We start from the raw sequence: 16,202 nt of genomic DNA, 5'->3' as shown, positions 1-16,202 counted from the left end.
CGGGAGACTCTCATCATCGACATTTTGCCTCGCTGCAGATGGCCGGTCCACCGTGGTTCTCGGACCAATCCGGTGTACCCGGGTCTTAAGAAGATTCCGAAGCCTGAGGAGCCCGACGCGGAAGAGGTCTCCGTTCAGTGGCGACTCATCCGGATCGCGGTCTCACCGGAGAAGCTGAAGGATCCGCGGCTCCAACCTAAGGATCCTCGTCGCTTTTACCCGGTCACCAGGACAACACAGACCGTAGGATGCGGGACCATCATTCGGTCGACGCAGATCACAACTTCTGGTCCGTCAGTGACAATCAACCGGCCTACGCAGACTACTACTGCCGGGCCACGGATTGTGTCAGACCAAACGACGCGGGGTATGCAGACGGCGCCAAAGACTACCGCTGAATTTTCCGACATACCTAAGACGCCAAGTTCGCTTCCTCGCACATCAGGGAAACGTCTCCTTCGCTCCATGCTTGAGAAGAAGAGGAAGGTCTTCAGGGACCTCTTCGGGAGTGACAGCGACTAACTAGTCCTAACCTTTTTCAGGCATCTATGGGTGCCGCCTAATCCTTCCATACTGAGGCAAATAACCCTCGAGGCAGATAGGCCTGCGGCAGACGACGGCAAGCAGACTACCCTTCGGGACTACCTCAAGATCATATACACTGACATACTTACAGCTGTACACCAAAGATCAAATATACGAACACGTATTATTATTATTTGTGGGGGCCTTTTGATTACTTCACCACCAATCCTAATCCCCACAGCCAACATTAACTGTACTGTTTTCTTTACTATATAATGCACTGCAATTGTCTAACTCATTAGCTGCTGTTGATTTTATAATACGTTGCTCTATCAAAAAGAATTGTTCTGGTTTTTTTTAATTACGAACCTATAATTTTCATTTATTATTATTTATTTAATCGATGACATCTATACATTGTAACAAATCATGAAATATTTTAATTTATTTACCTATTAGACAACTCTTGTACAGTTTCTGATTGCTTTTTTAATATAATTAGAGTAAATTTTTCTTTTCTTTTAATCAAGTACAAAGATGGTTTAGCTATTTTTAAAATCTTTTTTCTCTTGGTTTGGACCTAAAATTTAAAAAATTATTTATAAAAATTATAACGAACATGGTAAAAAGTGCGTTACTTACTTGATGCATAAACTTCTTTAAAATGTACACTGCACACATAACTCCAAAAGGAACAACTACTTGGGGGAGCTCTCAGAGTTTTTGGCTTTGTCCGATTAAGAGGGCGTTCTAGTCGCTTAATATGCCGTATAGAATAAAGAGTAGAGGAAGGAGCATTTGCTCGAAAAGTGAAGCCAGAATCGAACTATGATGTCATAAGTAATAGTATACGTGTATGTACGTATGTATATTATGAACTTTTACACGCTATTTTTATATCCACGAGATGACATTGAATTTGCCATTACGAATTAAGTGTGACGTAGTCGATATCCCCTTCCCCCCATTCTCAAAAATCTTGCAAATGCTTCTTCAACTTTTTATTCTATGATAAGCTGATATTCCATTTTGTCAAGCTTTGGCGGTGAAAAGTGCGCCGTTGCTCGTTTTGCCGCGCTTCTCTCGCTGGCAGCCAATGCTTGATACAGTGGGCCGTGCTATAGCTCGAGAAGCTCGGCGCTTTCCTTGGCGCGCTCTTATTCGTACAATTTAAAAATTAATATTTCGGTTATTATTAGTGATGGATTTAGTGGAGAAAGACAATGACGACGGTAGCGTTTTATACACAGTAATAAAGCTTTTATTAGAAATAGTACACGGATTAAATGCGATGCGTGACAATACTCTGCGCGGTACTTTTTTGTCGGAACTAGAAAGAGAGAGACGGACTAGAACTTTTCTTTTTTCCTATATCGTGCCCATAGTTTCCTAATTGAACATAGATAGGACATCCTTCCGCTGGACAAATAATACGTGGCGCCCCTCGTGCCACTGCATGACACTACTCTCCGGGCCTTAAGCGCATTAAGCAATGAAAACGTCTAAGCGCCCATTTCAACAATTGGAGATATCCCACAACTATGGTGGATTTTTATGTTTATTCCAATCTTGTTTATCTTTCTATTAATAAATGGACAATGCTCCGATTTCTCCCTGTATACATATAATTTTAAAGTCGGTCTACGCAATGTTTTGTTCATTGTTTTACCTGCACAGTTTAAGACGAATTGTAGTTCAATAGTGTCCACACAGAGGACAGTTTTCAGCACTGTTTTTCCCATTTATCTGCAATTTATCTTGTAAAAAGAAGACAAATTAAACGTCTTAAGTGCACGTAACGTTCAAAGTCTAGAGATTAGTTAATAAAAAGATATTTTTTCACAAGCATAAAAAAGTTTTTATAAAGGAGGAGGGCCTATAAGAACCATAAGAGCCATAAGAACCAAAAATGGCCTATATGGTAACCAATTAAATATACAGGGTGTCCTAGATTGAATCATTCTTATTTTACAGAGTGAAAGAAGGTGATACAAATTACTTTTATTATTTGAATTTAAAATAATAGCACCAAATTCTACCGGAAAAATTGCATAAGGAACGCATGATACATGTCGACATTAAGAAATTATTAAATTAAAATTTTAAACAAATTGTTTAAGCATTTTTATTTAAAACTTTTTAAGCACAAATTGATTACTCCTTTACAAAAAATTTATCAGATTTATTCTAATAATTGATACATGCTGAAATAATTTTTTAAAAATTGGGTAATTATTTAGTTTAGGGGAGGCAGTTTCGATGACTTTGATCTTGACATATGTTATCAAGGTCACCCTTCTGAGTGATCTTTGAAAGATTTTAGTCGTCGCTCGTGATTTGTTAAAAAATTATTAACAAAAAAGTTTCATAAATACGACACAATTATTCAGTATAAGGGTACATCACATGGTTTTGCGACTTTCCACGCGTAACGAGATCCATCCCTCCCTGCTTACAGAGCGAAACGACGTTCACGCCTGTACTTTACTACAAGGATTTGCGACTTTAGATTTAAAATTGTGGCCAAATAGCGAATTAAAAATGTTTGGGTTAGGTTAGGTTAGGAAAAAATATGGGGAGGCGGTGCACGGGCTCTGCCCGTGAGCCGGTATCACGCGGCGTCGGCGTGCGCATAGCGTGGTGAGCGTGAGTCTCTCAATGGTGATGTACCTGAGCGATAATTATGAGTCTCTTAATTACTGTATGAGTCCTTCCGTTGAGCAATTTCTGAGCAGGTATTTGAAGATCCCACGAATAGACTTGAGCACAAAATTACGTTGAAAACGATCGCACGAGATACAATGTGAACCGTCGCCATAGAGCACAAGTACCGAAGTAAATTAATTCTGGTGATATGCGCATGCTGGCGCGCATACTGGTGCTCATGCTGACGCACCACGATCTACGCGAACGGTGATCAATAGCTGCTGCTATGACTGCCATCTGACGTGACGGACTCAGTACATACTGAATCCCGAACAATTAGCAAACATGCAAATTACGCATTTTATATATTATTAAATGATACTAGATATCACAGACGCGCGCTTCGCGCGCGCTACTTTACTTTTTACTTTTTACTTTTTAAAAATAAATCACAACGATAATTGTATAGATATAAACAGCTGTCAAAATTCAGTTGTAATGACAGCTACTCTTGCAACACGAAGTAAACGCTGCGAGAGAACCAATCGGCATCTCGGAAAAGCGACAACAATAAACTTCGAGAAATGCGAGCAATCGACTTCACATGTCCTTTTTTAGATAGGATAAAATATATATATTTTGGAAATTAAGATAGATAACAGTGATTGTGCAATTTAATTCTTTCTACATCAATAATAAAAACTTAAGAATTAGAAATTTCTTATTTTTACTGTACTATGGGTTTGTTACACCATGTAGATAGAATTGTAGTATATATACATCAATCTCAAATATCTCAATACATACTCAAAATATTGAATGTCTGTGGCGGGATATTCGAGCTGGAATACCACGATATGGCACTCGGAAAGAACACTATATGTATTATATAGCTGAATTTATTTTTAAACGCAAATATAATTATTCCGAACGAATTGATAAATTCTTTGAAATTATGACTTCAATGTATCCTATTGAAGAATATCACGAATGAATAAAATTATTATTGTAAAAATATTTTATACTCTCTTATACTGCAAAGTGTGGTGCAGAGAACGTGTGGGCGGAGGAGGGGCGGAGCCCGTGCACCGCCTCCCCATATTTTTTCCTAATCTAACCTAATCAAAATATTTTTAATTCGCTATTTGGCCACAATTTTAAATTTAAAGTCGCAAATCCTTGTAGTAAAGTACAGGCGTTGGCGTCGTTTCGCTCTGTAAGCAGGGGGGGGGATGGACCTCACTACGCGTGGAAAATCGCAAAACCATGTGATGTACTCCTATACTGAATAATTATGTCGTATCTATGAAACTTTTTTTGTTAATAACTTTTTAACGAATCACGAGCGACAGCTAAAATCTTTTGAAGGTCACTCAGGAGGGTGACCTTGATAACATATGTCAAGGTCAAGGTCGTCGGAGCTGCCTTCCTTAAACTGAATAATTACCAAAAATTGTTTAAACATTGTTTACTGACAATCTATTTTAATACTTTTTATCAACAATCTTTTTTTATATCTATGTATAACGCACTTTCCGTAGTTAATTTTGCCCATCGCTGCTAAGACTATGAGAATCAACTACGAGAATTAAGTAATTGAATTAAATAAATATTTTTAATACCTAATTTAATAAATACGAGTACATAAATAAATAATTAACAATTAAAAAAATATAATAAGGAATTGAAATAATCTCTAATTGTATTTATTTTTATTTATTTACTTATCAGTTTATTTAGTAATTCATTTTTTTAGTTATTTATTAAATTTATTTATTTAATTATTCATTAATATAAAGGAGTAAAATTAAGTTTTAAGTAAGGGAATGTGTGAAATGCGCATGGTGTCCGTGGAGCACCATGGCACGCTACGCTTCTGCATACTCCGGCCGCGCGCCGTCTGATTGATCAATTTTATTTATTAATAATTTAGTAAATAATAATCTGAGCCAAAATTGGTAAAAAAAACTTTTAGTTTAAAACACTCTTTTACTCTGTAAAATAAGAATGATTCAATTTGAGACACTCTGTATCTAAAAGGATAATGAATATACATCATATTTTTACAATTATTGTCTTGAAAAAAGCTTGCGCTTATTATGAAAATCGGAGATGTTTTAAATAATTTTACTTATACGTATGCAATGTTCCTGTAAAAGTACATCTTATCTATCATAATTTTCGTAATTGTTCTTAAAAGCATTTAGATTAAACTAAATTAAAATCATATTTAATTAAATAACTCAAGAAAATTGTTTGAAAACCAGATACTTTACTATGTGCGTATATAGCACAAATGTTCTGCAAGATATTTATATAAATATTAGTATTTCTATATAAATAATGTGCAGTTTTTATTTGAATATATTTTATATTTGAATTACATCTTATAAAAGATTATATTGTTAAAGATTCAGATCTTGTGCTAATTAAAATGCATTAATTTAACACCCTAGTGACCGACGTTGGACTTTTTGTTTAGACAGCATCTGTATTTAGAGATCAACAGCATCCAGAAAAATCAAATAAAATTCTCTTTGCTTGAACGATTTTTTATTCTTTCGTGGTTTTGTATAATTGATCTCTTAGCGATCGCCTTTTTATCATTTCAAACTTGTTATCTTTCATTTATACTTTTTATACTTATGCATTGGTTAAACCTTTGCCATGATAAAGACATCATTTGAGAAGAATTTTAGTTTTTCTGGATATTGTTGGTCTCTAAATACAGATGCTGTCTAAACGAAAAGTCCAATATTGGTTCCTAGAGTGTTAACAATTAATGATTTTTAATTAACACATGATCTGAATTTTTAATTATATAATCTTTTATATAATGTTATTGAAATATAGAATGTACTTAAATAAAAGTTTACACATTATTTATATAGAAATTTTAGTATTTGTATAGGTATTTTACAGAACACGTATGCTCACATAGTAAAGTATCTGGTTTTTAATTAATTTTCTTGAGTTATTTCATTAAGTACTGTATAACTTTGTTTCAATTTAATTCTAATTGCTTTTAAGAACAATTACAAAAATCATGGTAGATGATAAGATCGACCCTGACAGGAACAATGTACAAAACATTGCGTGTAGACTGACCACACACACACACACACACACACACACCCACGCACGCGCGCGCGCGCGCACATTAATTGTGATTAATAAATTAAAATAAATTGATTAAATTTTGCCTAACATTACTATGCGCAGTTTTATTCGTTTTACGACATTGACATAATTACATGTCACGCATAATATGTTAATATATTAAATTATTACATTATGTTGAAATTTTTTATTTATATTATATTGAAATGAATTGAACAAATGTTTACAGACCAGGAGGATTCATTGATACATGATGATCGAATCAGCAGCCATTTCACAACCGCGAGAGACGTTGTCTTACAAAGATGTTCGCAAAAATGTTACATGTCTTTTGCAGAGTGTTTTCCAGATTCGTATGTAAATCTTTATACATATAAGGTTTACTACTAGAAAAAACTGAAAAAATTTAGAATTAAAAAAATTTTTTATTTATAAAAATGAATTTTTATTGATATTTAGGAAAATTTTGGAATTTTACTTTTAAATTAAAATTAAGAATTTTTTTTTAACAAAAATTAATTGAAGCATTTCCGAGTAGCACATATTGACTGGCCATAGTTGGTCAATATTGTGTTAAGATTGGCCAACAGTTGATTAATGTTGAGCCAATGAATTGTACTATTATTGGACGAACCATTCCCACCCCCTCTCCTCCATTACCAGGATAAGATATATAAGGACGGTTACAATCTAAGAGAGCTAATTTAATTGTTCATTATTTTGTGATTATTGTGATTTTATATATAGAGCTTGGTAATTAAAAATGGTTTTAAAAATAAATAATTTTTATTAAAATGATTTTATTTGACACGACTGGCAAATTTATTAAATAGCTCCTTTATAACGTTTTGACTATAGTCTTTGGTCCTTCTTAAGTAATGAACGTTTAAACTTACAAAGCCACACTTAAGGCATTGTGTCCAAACAAGCCCAAAAATCTGAAGAGTAAATTAACAAAAAACTCAATATACGCCGCGACATTATTATAAGTTAAAAGTTATAAATTTAAGAATTACAATCTTACATATTTCGTGTGTCATGTGGGAGATTCAATTATACATAATTTAAATCGATGATCTCGTTTAATATCAGAAATTTTGAATTGTTTGAACGTCAATGTTGAGACAAAGGCAAATAACGACTGAGCCAGTGATGTGCTTTAAGTTGCTTTTATTATTATGTCGTATGTTCTGGTTAAGAGGTCAGTATCTTTTTGTAAATTGATCGTGTTGTTATATTTCTTGATAAAAAACATTTTGGCTATTTCTCTTTTACGTGTTTTTCTTTATGTAAAATTTCAGGATTAGACTAGTCAAAATCATTGCCCAGAGACATACGGGTGCTCACTTATCACAGAGTGGTTGTCAATATGTTTCTTAATATCGGCTTTGGTGTTCTTTAATACGAGTTTCTAAAGTTCTCTTTGTCTTTGTTTTAAAGTTCTATATATGTAGATGAAACTGCATTGCAAGCAATTAATTTTATATACAATTTCTGTTTGCTTGACAGGATCCAACTTATCTTTTCCTTTCTTTATAATGCAATCGAGTTTCTTCGGGACTGTATATAGTACGTTAAATAATTTTTATGTTGCCAGTGATGATTTAAAAATTTGAAGTCAAAGTTGTTCACAATCGATCCGAGTAGCAAAAAGTGAGGCCAAAAATAGATCAAAAACCGCCTTTTTTGTCACCCTTGAATTCCGACTTGAATTTGGTGCTAAATAGTTATATATAAGACATTAATACCTTAGAAGTTTCAAATTGAGCTCACTCTCTATCTTTAAGATATGAGAGGCCAAAGTTTGCATTCTGCATAAAGCATGTCTTATTTACTGCTTCAAAAAGATCTATATGCAAAAAAAAAAATAAGACCATGATATACAGGGTGATTCAAAATAACTATATGTCCTTGCATAGACGTATTTTTAGTAATATTCTGAGTCAACTTTTTCTTTCGCAAAAAATTATCCAGAGCTTAGATTTCTAGATATAATAAGAAATAGCTTACGTATCCTGAATCGGATACAAGAGGTAAGCAGGGGTGGCATAACTCACCGCTGCTCGCAGGCACCACGAGCACCGCGAGGCATCTGCTGCGCTCAATAATCGATAATCATCTCAATTATCTTTAACGATGGTATTTAGTATTTTGAATCACCCGAATATTATGTAATAAAGGAAGAAATGAATAGGTGACAGAGAGAGAGAGAGAGACCCTCCGGAGATGCACTGAGATCGACGTGCGACTGGAGAGGACTCGATCAGAATTTAGACCGCTGATGGAGAGGACACCGCAGAGACGAGAGAGGCGCGCAGGAGATGAGAGACGGACGACGAGCTGAAGATTGGATGAGGCAGAGGGAGAGCAGGCGATCGACCTCCCGAGAGGGAGAGAGGGGATCGAGAGGGACCTCTTGTGTGGTGGGGGTGTTTTCTGTGTTTGAGAAGAGACGGGAGAGGAATTTGTTTGAGTGGACGGTAGAGCGAGGTAGGGGTTAGAGGAGGCGGAAGACGAGGTGAGAGAGGGGAGAGAGAGAGGTGAGGAGGGAGTGAGGAGAGGGACGAGAGGACGAGAGAGGAGAGAGGGAGGAGAGGGAGAGAGGGAGAGGAGGGAGATGAGGGAGAGAGGGACGAGAGGGAGAGAGGGGACGAGAGGGGGAGAGACGGGAGAGAGGGAGAGGGAGAGAGGGAGAGAGGGGAGAGAGGGAGAGACGGGAGAGCGGAGAGCGAGAGAGGGAGAGAGGGAGAGAGGGAGAGGAGAGAGGGAGAGGAGGGAGGAGAGGAGAGAGAGGAGAGAGAGGGAGAGAGGGAGAGAGGGAGAGGAGGGGGCGAGAGAGGAAGAGAGGGAGAGGGAGAGAGGGAGAAGGGGAGAGGGAGAGGGGAGAGAGGGAGAGAGGGAGAGGGAGAGGGAGAGAGAGAGAGAGAGAGAGAGAGAGAGAGAGAGAGAGAGAGAGAGAGAGAGAGAGAGAGAGGAGAGAGAGAGAGAGAGGAGGGAGAGAGAAGAGAGCGAGAGGAGGAGAGGAGGAGAGAAGAGAGGGGAGACAGAGAGAGAGAGAGAGAGGAAGAGGGGGGAGAGAACTTGTTTGAACCTGTTTACGCACGTACCATTCTGCAATCAATTGATTGTTCTCACGATCCATCCTTTAGTTTATCGGATTAAAAGTCTTGTTTTCTTTCTTCTTACATTTTATCACTTCCCAGCAAACACAGAACATAGCAGCAACATTGCGGCAATGTTATAACATTGTAGCAACATCACAGCAATATTACAACATTGCTGCAATGTTCTGTGTTTGCTGGGTTCACTCATTTACACACACACACACATTCACACACACACACTCTGTTCACTCACTTGACCGAATTTATTTACACATCAAAAAAATAGTACAAAACATTTAACTATTAAACATTACTAATCACTCGACGCGTCAAAATTATTCGAAGAAAGAAACGCGTATTTACTCGACGGACACACAACGCGTGTTTACTAGTTACTCGATGTCAGCTGACATCGAGCTCAGCTAAGCAAGCAAACAACTGACTTTATTGGTTATTGTGTGGTAACACTGTCGAATATGTGTCTGGAAACGCGGCAACTTAAAAATAAAAATATTGATTAATATGATTTACTATTATAATTTGTTGAAGAATATGTTGGAAATGCATACACGGAGACCCGGAGAGCAAAAAAATTGACATGCTAGCAATCAATTTGAATATTCTACGTAATTATTTAGATGATAGAAAATTAATTTTAAATCTGTATTAAAGATCTGTGTTAAAGATAATTGAGATGATTATCGATTATTGAGCGCAGCAGACGCCTCGCAGTGCTCGTGGTGCCCGCGAGCAGCGGTGAGTTGTGCCACCCCTGCTTACCTCTTGTATCCGATTCAGGATACGTAAACTATTTCTTATTATATCTAGAAATCTAAGCTCTGAATAATTTTTTGCGAAAGAAAAAATTGACTCAGAATATTACTAAGAATACGTCTATGCAAGGACATATAGTTATTTTGAATCACCCTGTATGTCATAAAGATTAAGATTTTACATACGTACATACACACGCGGGTGTGCGTGTGCATGTGTGTGCCCGTGCGTGCTATCATGCAGCAGTCAGTTATCTAAGTCATCTAAGTCGGTTCCCTTGTGGTGCATTAGTTTTTGCAACATCGATCCCGCGCCAGTTCTTTCGAAAGCTAAAGTAGACGATTCCTTGTACACGCACCGGCAGAAATGGTGTCCTTCGGGATCTAGCGTTCGGCGGTCACCCACATACACAAAGCGTCACTGGCGCCGACTTGGGGAGGGGGGGGGCAGAGGGAGGAGGGGCGACGCCCTCCCAATAATTTTTATCTTGTTGAAAAATAGTTTTTTTTTTTAAGAAACCGCGCGCACAGCCCGTATCAGATTACCAACTAAAAATAAGGAAAATAAGCTTTCTTTCTCGAGTATTTGAAATAAACTTTCTCGATTTTGTGCAATGTAAATAAAAATATATGTAAGTATATAAGATATTAAAGCTCACATACTTATATATGAAGCATACTTATATTTGAAGCTATTTTAGAACCTGCGGCATCATTCTTATGGGCTGTTTGTAAAATGCTAGGGAATTTTTTAACTTTTGATAAGAATAATGTAATATGTGAAAGTGTTTTTAACTTTTATTTCTCTAGCCTAAAAAAAAAGGTCGTTAGAAATTTTTTTCTTGTCCCCCCAAAAAGTTTTCCAAGTCGGCGCCACTGCAAAGCGCCGTACGTGTTACTGGACGCACGGAGGAGAGACGGAAAGGAGTGAGAAAATTGGTGATCGCGATCCTGGAGGTAGCTAAAGGTAGAGAAAACATGCACATCACAGTCGTGCAAACCTTAACGAAATGGGTAAGAATAGTTGAAAGACGTTTATGGACAATGCGAACTTTGACCTCTTGTATCTAAAGAGTGGGCACAATCTAAAACTTTCAGAGGATCAATGTTATATATATAATTATGGTTCAGCATTGAATTTAAATCTAAATTTGAGGATGGCAAAAGACACGATTTTTGGCTATTTTTTTATTATAAAATTAAATATTTTAGCCTTTATTTTGTGCCATTTTTAAGTATACAGTAACGTTAAATAAAAATTATTGTGTTAAATGAAAATTGTAATTTTATAAATTGTGCTTGCAATTTATATTTAAAGAGATTTTTTGAAACATTAATAGAGAAAAAAAACGAATCAACCTCCACACACCACCTACCATCATACACACCGTAATCACCATCACTTACCCGGACTCAGCTTACATCATAAACTCACAAATTTCTTGTGTTAAGTGCACGTTGTAATTCAGATCGTCAAAAAGATACAATTAAAAAAAAAAATTAAAAGAAGTTTCGTTTTTATGCATTGATGAGTAGTACAAGTACGATTGAACATGGTCGAAAGGCAACGGCTCAATGAAAAATAAACCCTTATGTGGATTCAATAATTCTGTTGCATATTATTATATTCTATAGATTTAAATTATAGGTGCTCTGTAGATTAATACTATTAGTGTTTTTTTTTTTTTTTTTTTTTTTAATGAAAAACGTTTCTGCTATCGATCTTTTAATGAGTATGTTTCTTATTATGCAGTACGCGTTGTTTTGATTATCAATTAAAATCACGATTTTCAGAAATTTTATGTTTATTGACTGTGGAGTGAACGGTTTCACTTTTGTTTTTTTATGTTGCTCTTTAATACGCGTTTCTATATGTTGCTCAATCTATTCGATGTATGTACAGTATATTACAATTTATGCAGTAAAACTATATTAGTCTTTTTCTTTTGTGCGATTTTATCTTTTTTATTGATCTTTTTTTATCACGTCAAATTTTTTTAGCAACAGCAAAGATTCTGTTAATACCAAACTTGTTCAAACAGTGTTTAATATTATTGCTGACTTCTACGACGTAAAATATCGCCGCAACGTATTGTTTAATGTTAAAAGTTGTGTTATTTTTATAAGTCAGTTGATTATGTAGAAAAATCGTGAAAATAATACTTTTTTCTACCATTTATTGGAAGAGCAAAAATAGTGAAATAATGGTAAATACACTTGTGTGAGATAAAAGTGAGTCCCAGATATATACAGTATAAAATGGACATCAATCAAATTTTGTAAATTTATTCTAATTTATTCTAATTCTAACTTAGCAATTTGATTAGTGCTGTTTGTTTTACACTGTGCGCATCTAGGACGCTCCCTAGATGAGATAACTGGTTCATGGAAAATCGGCGACTTTCCGAACAGAAGAGAGGCAGAGAGGAAAAGAATGACTTTTAATATATGTAACAAAATAGTATATTGTGTAATAAGTGAGACAGCTATTGCTCGTAAGTGCAGGAAGTGGATACACGATCCGAAGGCGAGTGCGTTTATTCGCACAAGTGGGCAATAGCCAATCCGCACATGTTGCATACAATATTTTTGTTAGCTATGGATCGAAATGTGGTCTTTGAGTGTGAATTGACAGGTGAAAAAAGAATCATTTTTGGTTAAGTTTTGTTATCACAATGCTATTATATAAAATATTTTTTTGACATTGTAACATGTTCGCGTCCTGAACAACATATAGGGGAGATCAGGGCTAACCCTTCCTAAGATTTTTATATATCAGTGAACCTAGCACCCTTATCATAAAAAAAAGTTTGGAAATACCGTATAATTTTCTGCTAATTATTTTTTAATTTTCTGTCTTAGTTCCTGTTGAATGTTTATATATATTTAGTCGGAGACAAACGAGAGAGCAAGGAAATAAAATGCAATAATAAGAGGACTGTATGCTTTTAGTTTATTGGTTGTTTTGTAATGGCGTACAAATCAGACCAAGGCGGAATGAGCTAAAACAACCTTAATTTTCTTAACAAACCTGAGAGAATAATTTAAATAGCACACAAAAAGAGAAAAGATATGTAAGAGTCGAGAGTGGCGTATTCGTAGGGACCGAGCGTGACGGTAATAGAGCATGCGCGAAGGAATGACTGGCAAGCGCGGAGAGAGGAGTAGTCGTAGAAAAGCACTCGCAATGGGCCCATGCCGCCGATTTTGAGGTTACGCGATGAAACTTTTCGGTATCAGGCGACATTGAGGAAAATTTCCCTACAGCTTTCAGAAGTGGGATCCGATCCAAGAACCGGCAAAAAGAAGGCTAAGCCGGCAAGAAGAAGGAATATTGAGGGGGAATATTGAGTGTTGCTAGGCGAGCGACTGTTGGCGAAAAAGAGCGAGGAGAGCTTCGAGACAGTCGATTAGATTGTGTCAACGCACGTGTGTATTGTTGAGACTGTGAACCGAATACCGACGCGGCTGTGTGCGGTCGTATTCTGAATCTGAGTGCCGAGAGCATATACGACGAATATCAAAATGAGTGAGCAAGAACGGGATCTGAACACACTGAAGATGCTTCGATTGAGGGAGCTGCTGAGGAAAAAAGGGCTAAGTTTGATGGGAAACAAGGCCGAATTGATTGCCAGATTGGACGAGGCCGATCCACCCAGAGACTATTCCAGAAGATGGCGGAGGAGCCGATGAAGCAGAGAAGGACGCGGGAGTGGCGGACGGCGTGTCGGAAAGCATGCGTCTACGGCGGGAAATGGACTTGTGTAGACGCGAGAAAGAGTTAGCCGAACGAGAACTGGAGGTGACACGACGCGAATTGCAGTGGTTGCGAGAAACAAGAGCGAGTTACGGAAGGAATGCCGAGTCGGAGGTCGGGTAAGATAATCGCGATAAGGTAAATTTGAGTGAAATAAAGAGATTAATCAATACTTTCGACGGGGGAGACAGCAAATACGCGAACTGGGAAAAGCAAATAAAATTTGTGAAAAGCGCATATACTCTGACGGACGAAAAGACGAAGGTTCTCATTAGTGCAAAGATGAAAGGAAAAGCGCTCGAGTGGTTTTATTCGAAACCGGATCACCTGGAACTGTCGCTTGACGATCTGCTTAAGAACATGAAAAAGATGTTCGATCACAAACCACGCAAACTCGTGCTACGCAAGAAATTTGAGGAACGCGCCTGGAAACATAGCAAATTATTTAATGAGTACGTACATGAAAAAGTGATATTGGGAAATCGTGTGCCGGTCGACAACGATGAGTTAGTCGATTATGTCATTGAAGGCATTTCTGACCAGTTTCTGAAAAATCAGGCGAAGATGCAAGGCTTTACGAAGGTGGAGAAGCTGATGAAGGTTTCGAAAAAGTATCGCTACGAGTTCGAGGAACGTCCGGAAATAACTTTGGCAAGAGCGAATTAAAATTACCGAAGGCATCGACAAGCTAATTTAAGGGTGCCAAACTTTCTAATGTCAACGAGCAAGGAGCATCGGACAGAGGTATCATTCGTTGTTATAACTGCCAAGGTGTTGGGTATCTGGCGAGAGATTGTACCGGACCGAAGAAGAACTCGAACTACTTCAGGTGCGTTGAGGAAGGTCATCGCGCAAAGGACTGCTCGGAGGTCAAGAAGACCGATTCGCAGGTAACACACATCCGCGAGACGCGTTTGGAAGAAGACGTTTGCCAACAAAAAACGAAGTACGAACTCGAGTACGAAGGCGAAAGGTTTTATTTCTATTTAGATACACTGTTCAATACGGGGAGTCCGGTTAGCTTCGTGAAAGAAAATTTTATCTTAAGTAACGCGATCGAAGAAATTGAAAGTAGAGACTTAAAATATCATGGAATAAACGGTTTTAAATTAAAGATTGTTGGCAAAGGTAAAGCTAGATGTTACATTAGACGTAGTTTTGAGGGAGGGGTTACAATTATTTGTGGTCGACGACGGTACTGCGGTAATTTTGGGACGAGATATTTTAAATAAATTTGGATATAAGCTAACACGCGGAAATGTAAATGTCTTGGACGAATGCTATGAAATCCTGAATATAAACATATCTGAGGAAAAGGATGGAATAGCTGATGGATTAAAAATAAATCCGGAGATTCCGAATGAAATTCAAAACGATTTGATCAAATTGTTTGAAAAAGATTACGTGTCGGCAGAGCGTCCAGAAGAGCCTCAAATTGGGGCTGAAATAAAGCTCGTATTAAAAAAACATTAGCCTTTCCATTTTTCTCCGAGAAGATTGTCGCACGCGGAAAAATTTGAAGTAAGAAAAAAATTAGATGAACTACTCGAGGAAAAATCATCCGAGCGAGCGAATCCGAATACGCATCTCCGACTGTTCTCACTAAGAAAAAGAATGGCGAGATTAAAATGTGTGTAGATTTCTGAATATTAAATTTGTATTTAGCACGCGACAATTACGCTTTACCGATTATAGAAGAACAGCTGGACCTATTCGAAGGAAAAAAATATTTCAGCTTGCTGGATCTTAAAGACGGGTTTTATCACATACGCGTAGCAAACAAATCAGTTAAATATACGGCATTCGTAACCCCGTTTGACTAATATTTATTTAAGATTGCCGTTCGGTTTGAAACCGGCTTCAGCCCGATTTAGTCGTTATGTAAACAAAGTCTTAGAGGAACTGATTGAGAGATGGGAGGTTAGCATATATGGATGACTTTTTAATAGCCACAACGACGATCGAACATCACGTACAAGTCTTGAGGCGGGTATTTAAATTGCTCGTAAACAATAAGTTAGAATTACGAATCGACAAATGTAAGTTTTTATTCACGAAAATAGAATATTTAGGATACCTAGTGTCGCAGAGGGGCATACACCCAACCAAGAGCGAGTGGATTGAAGCGGTGTTAAACTTTCCGATTTCGACGACCGTAAGGGAAGTACGGGGATTTATCGGGTTATGCTCGTTTTTCAGAAAATTTATAAAAAACTTCTTTATACTTACTAAGCCTTTGTACGACTTGTTAAAAAAAGATGCAAAATTCACTTTTGG

At 37.1% G+C, this 16,202-nt stretch overlaps 1 protein-coding gene across 22 annotated transcripts in view; it reads left to right on the top strand.

Annotated features, from left to right (window-relative positions):
• LOC105838777 overlaps positions 1–16,202 on the top strand; it is an 88,350-nt gene that overhangs the window by 40,990 nt on the left and 31,158 nt on the right. For all 22 annotated transcript variants that reach the window (XM_036293304.1, XM_036293306.1, XM_036293308.1 and 19 more), the window contains one exon: positions 6,521–6,644. In XM_036293304.1, coding sequence (XP_036149197.1) covers positions 6,521–6,644 — 124 coding nt within the window. The remainder of the gene's footprint in view (positions 1–6,520; positions 6,645–16,202) is intronic.

This window comes from Monomorium pharaonis, chromosome 10, assembly GCF_013373865.1.
Source record: "Monomorium pharaonis isolate MP-MQ-018 chromosome 10, ASM1337386v2, whole genome shotgun sequence".
Taxonomy (NCBI): domain Eukaryota; kingdom Metazoa; phylum Arthropoda; class Insecta; order Hymenoptera; family Formicidae; genus Monomorium; species Monomorium pharaonis.
Note: the sequence above shows the minus strand (reverse complement) of the source record. Positions and strands in the feature narration are given on the sequence as shown.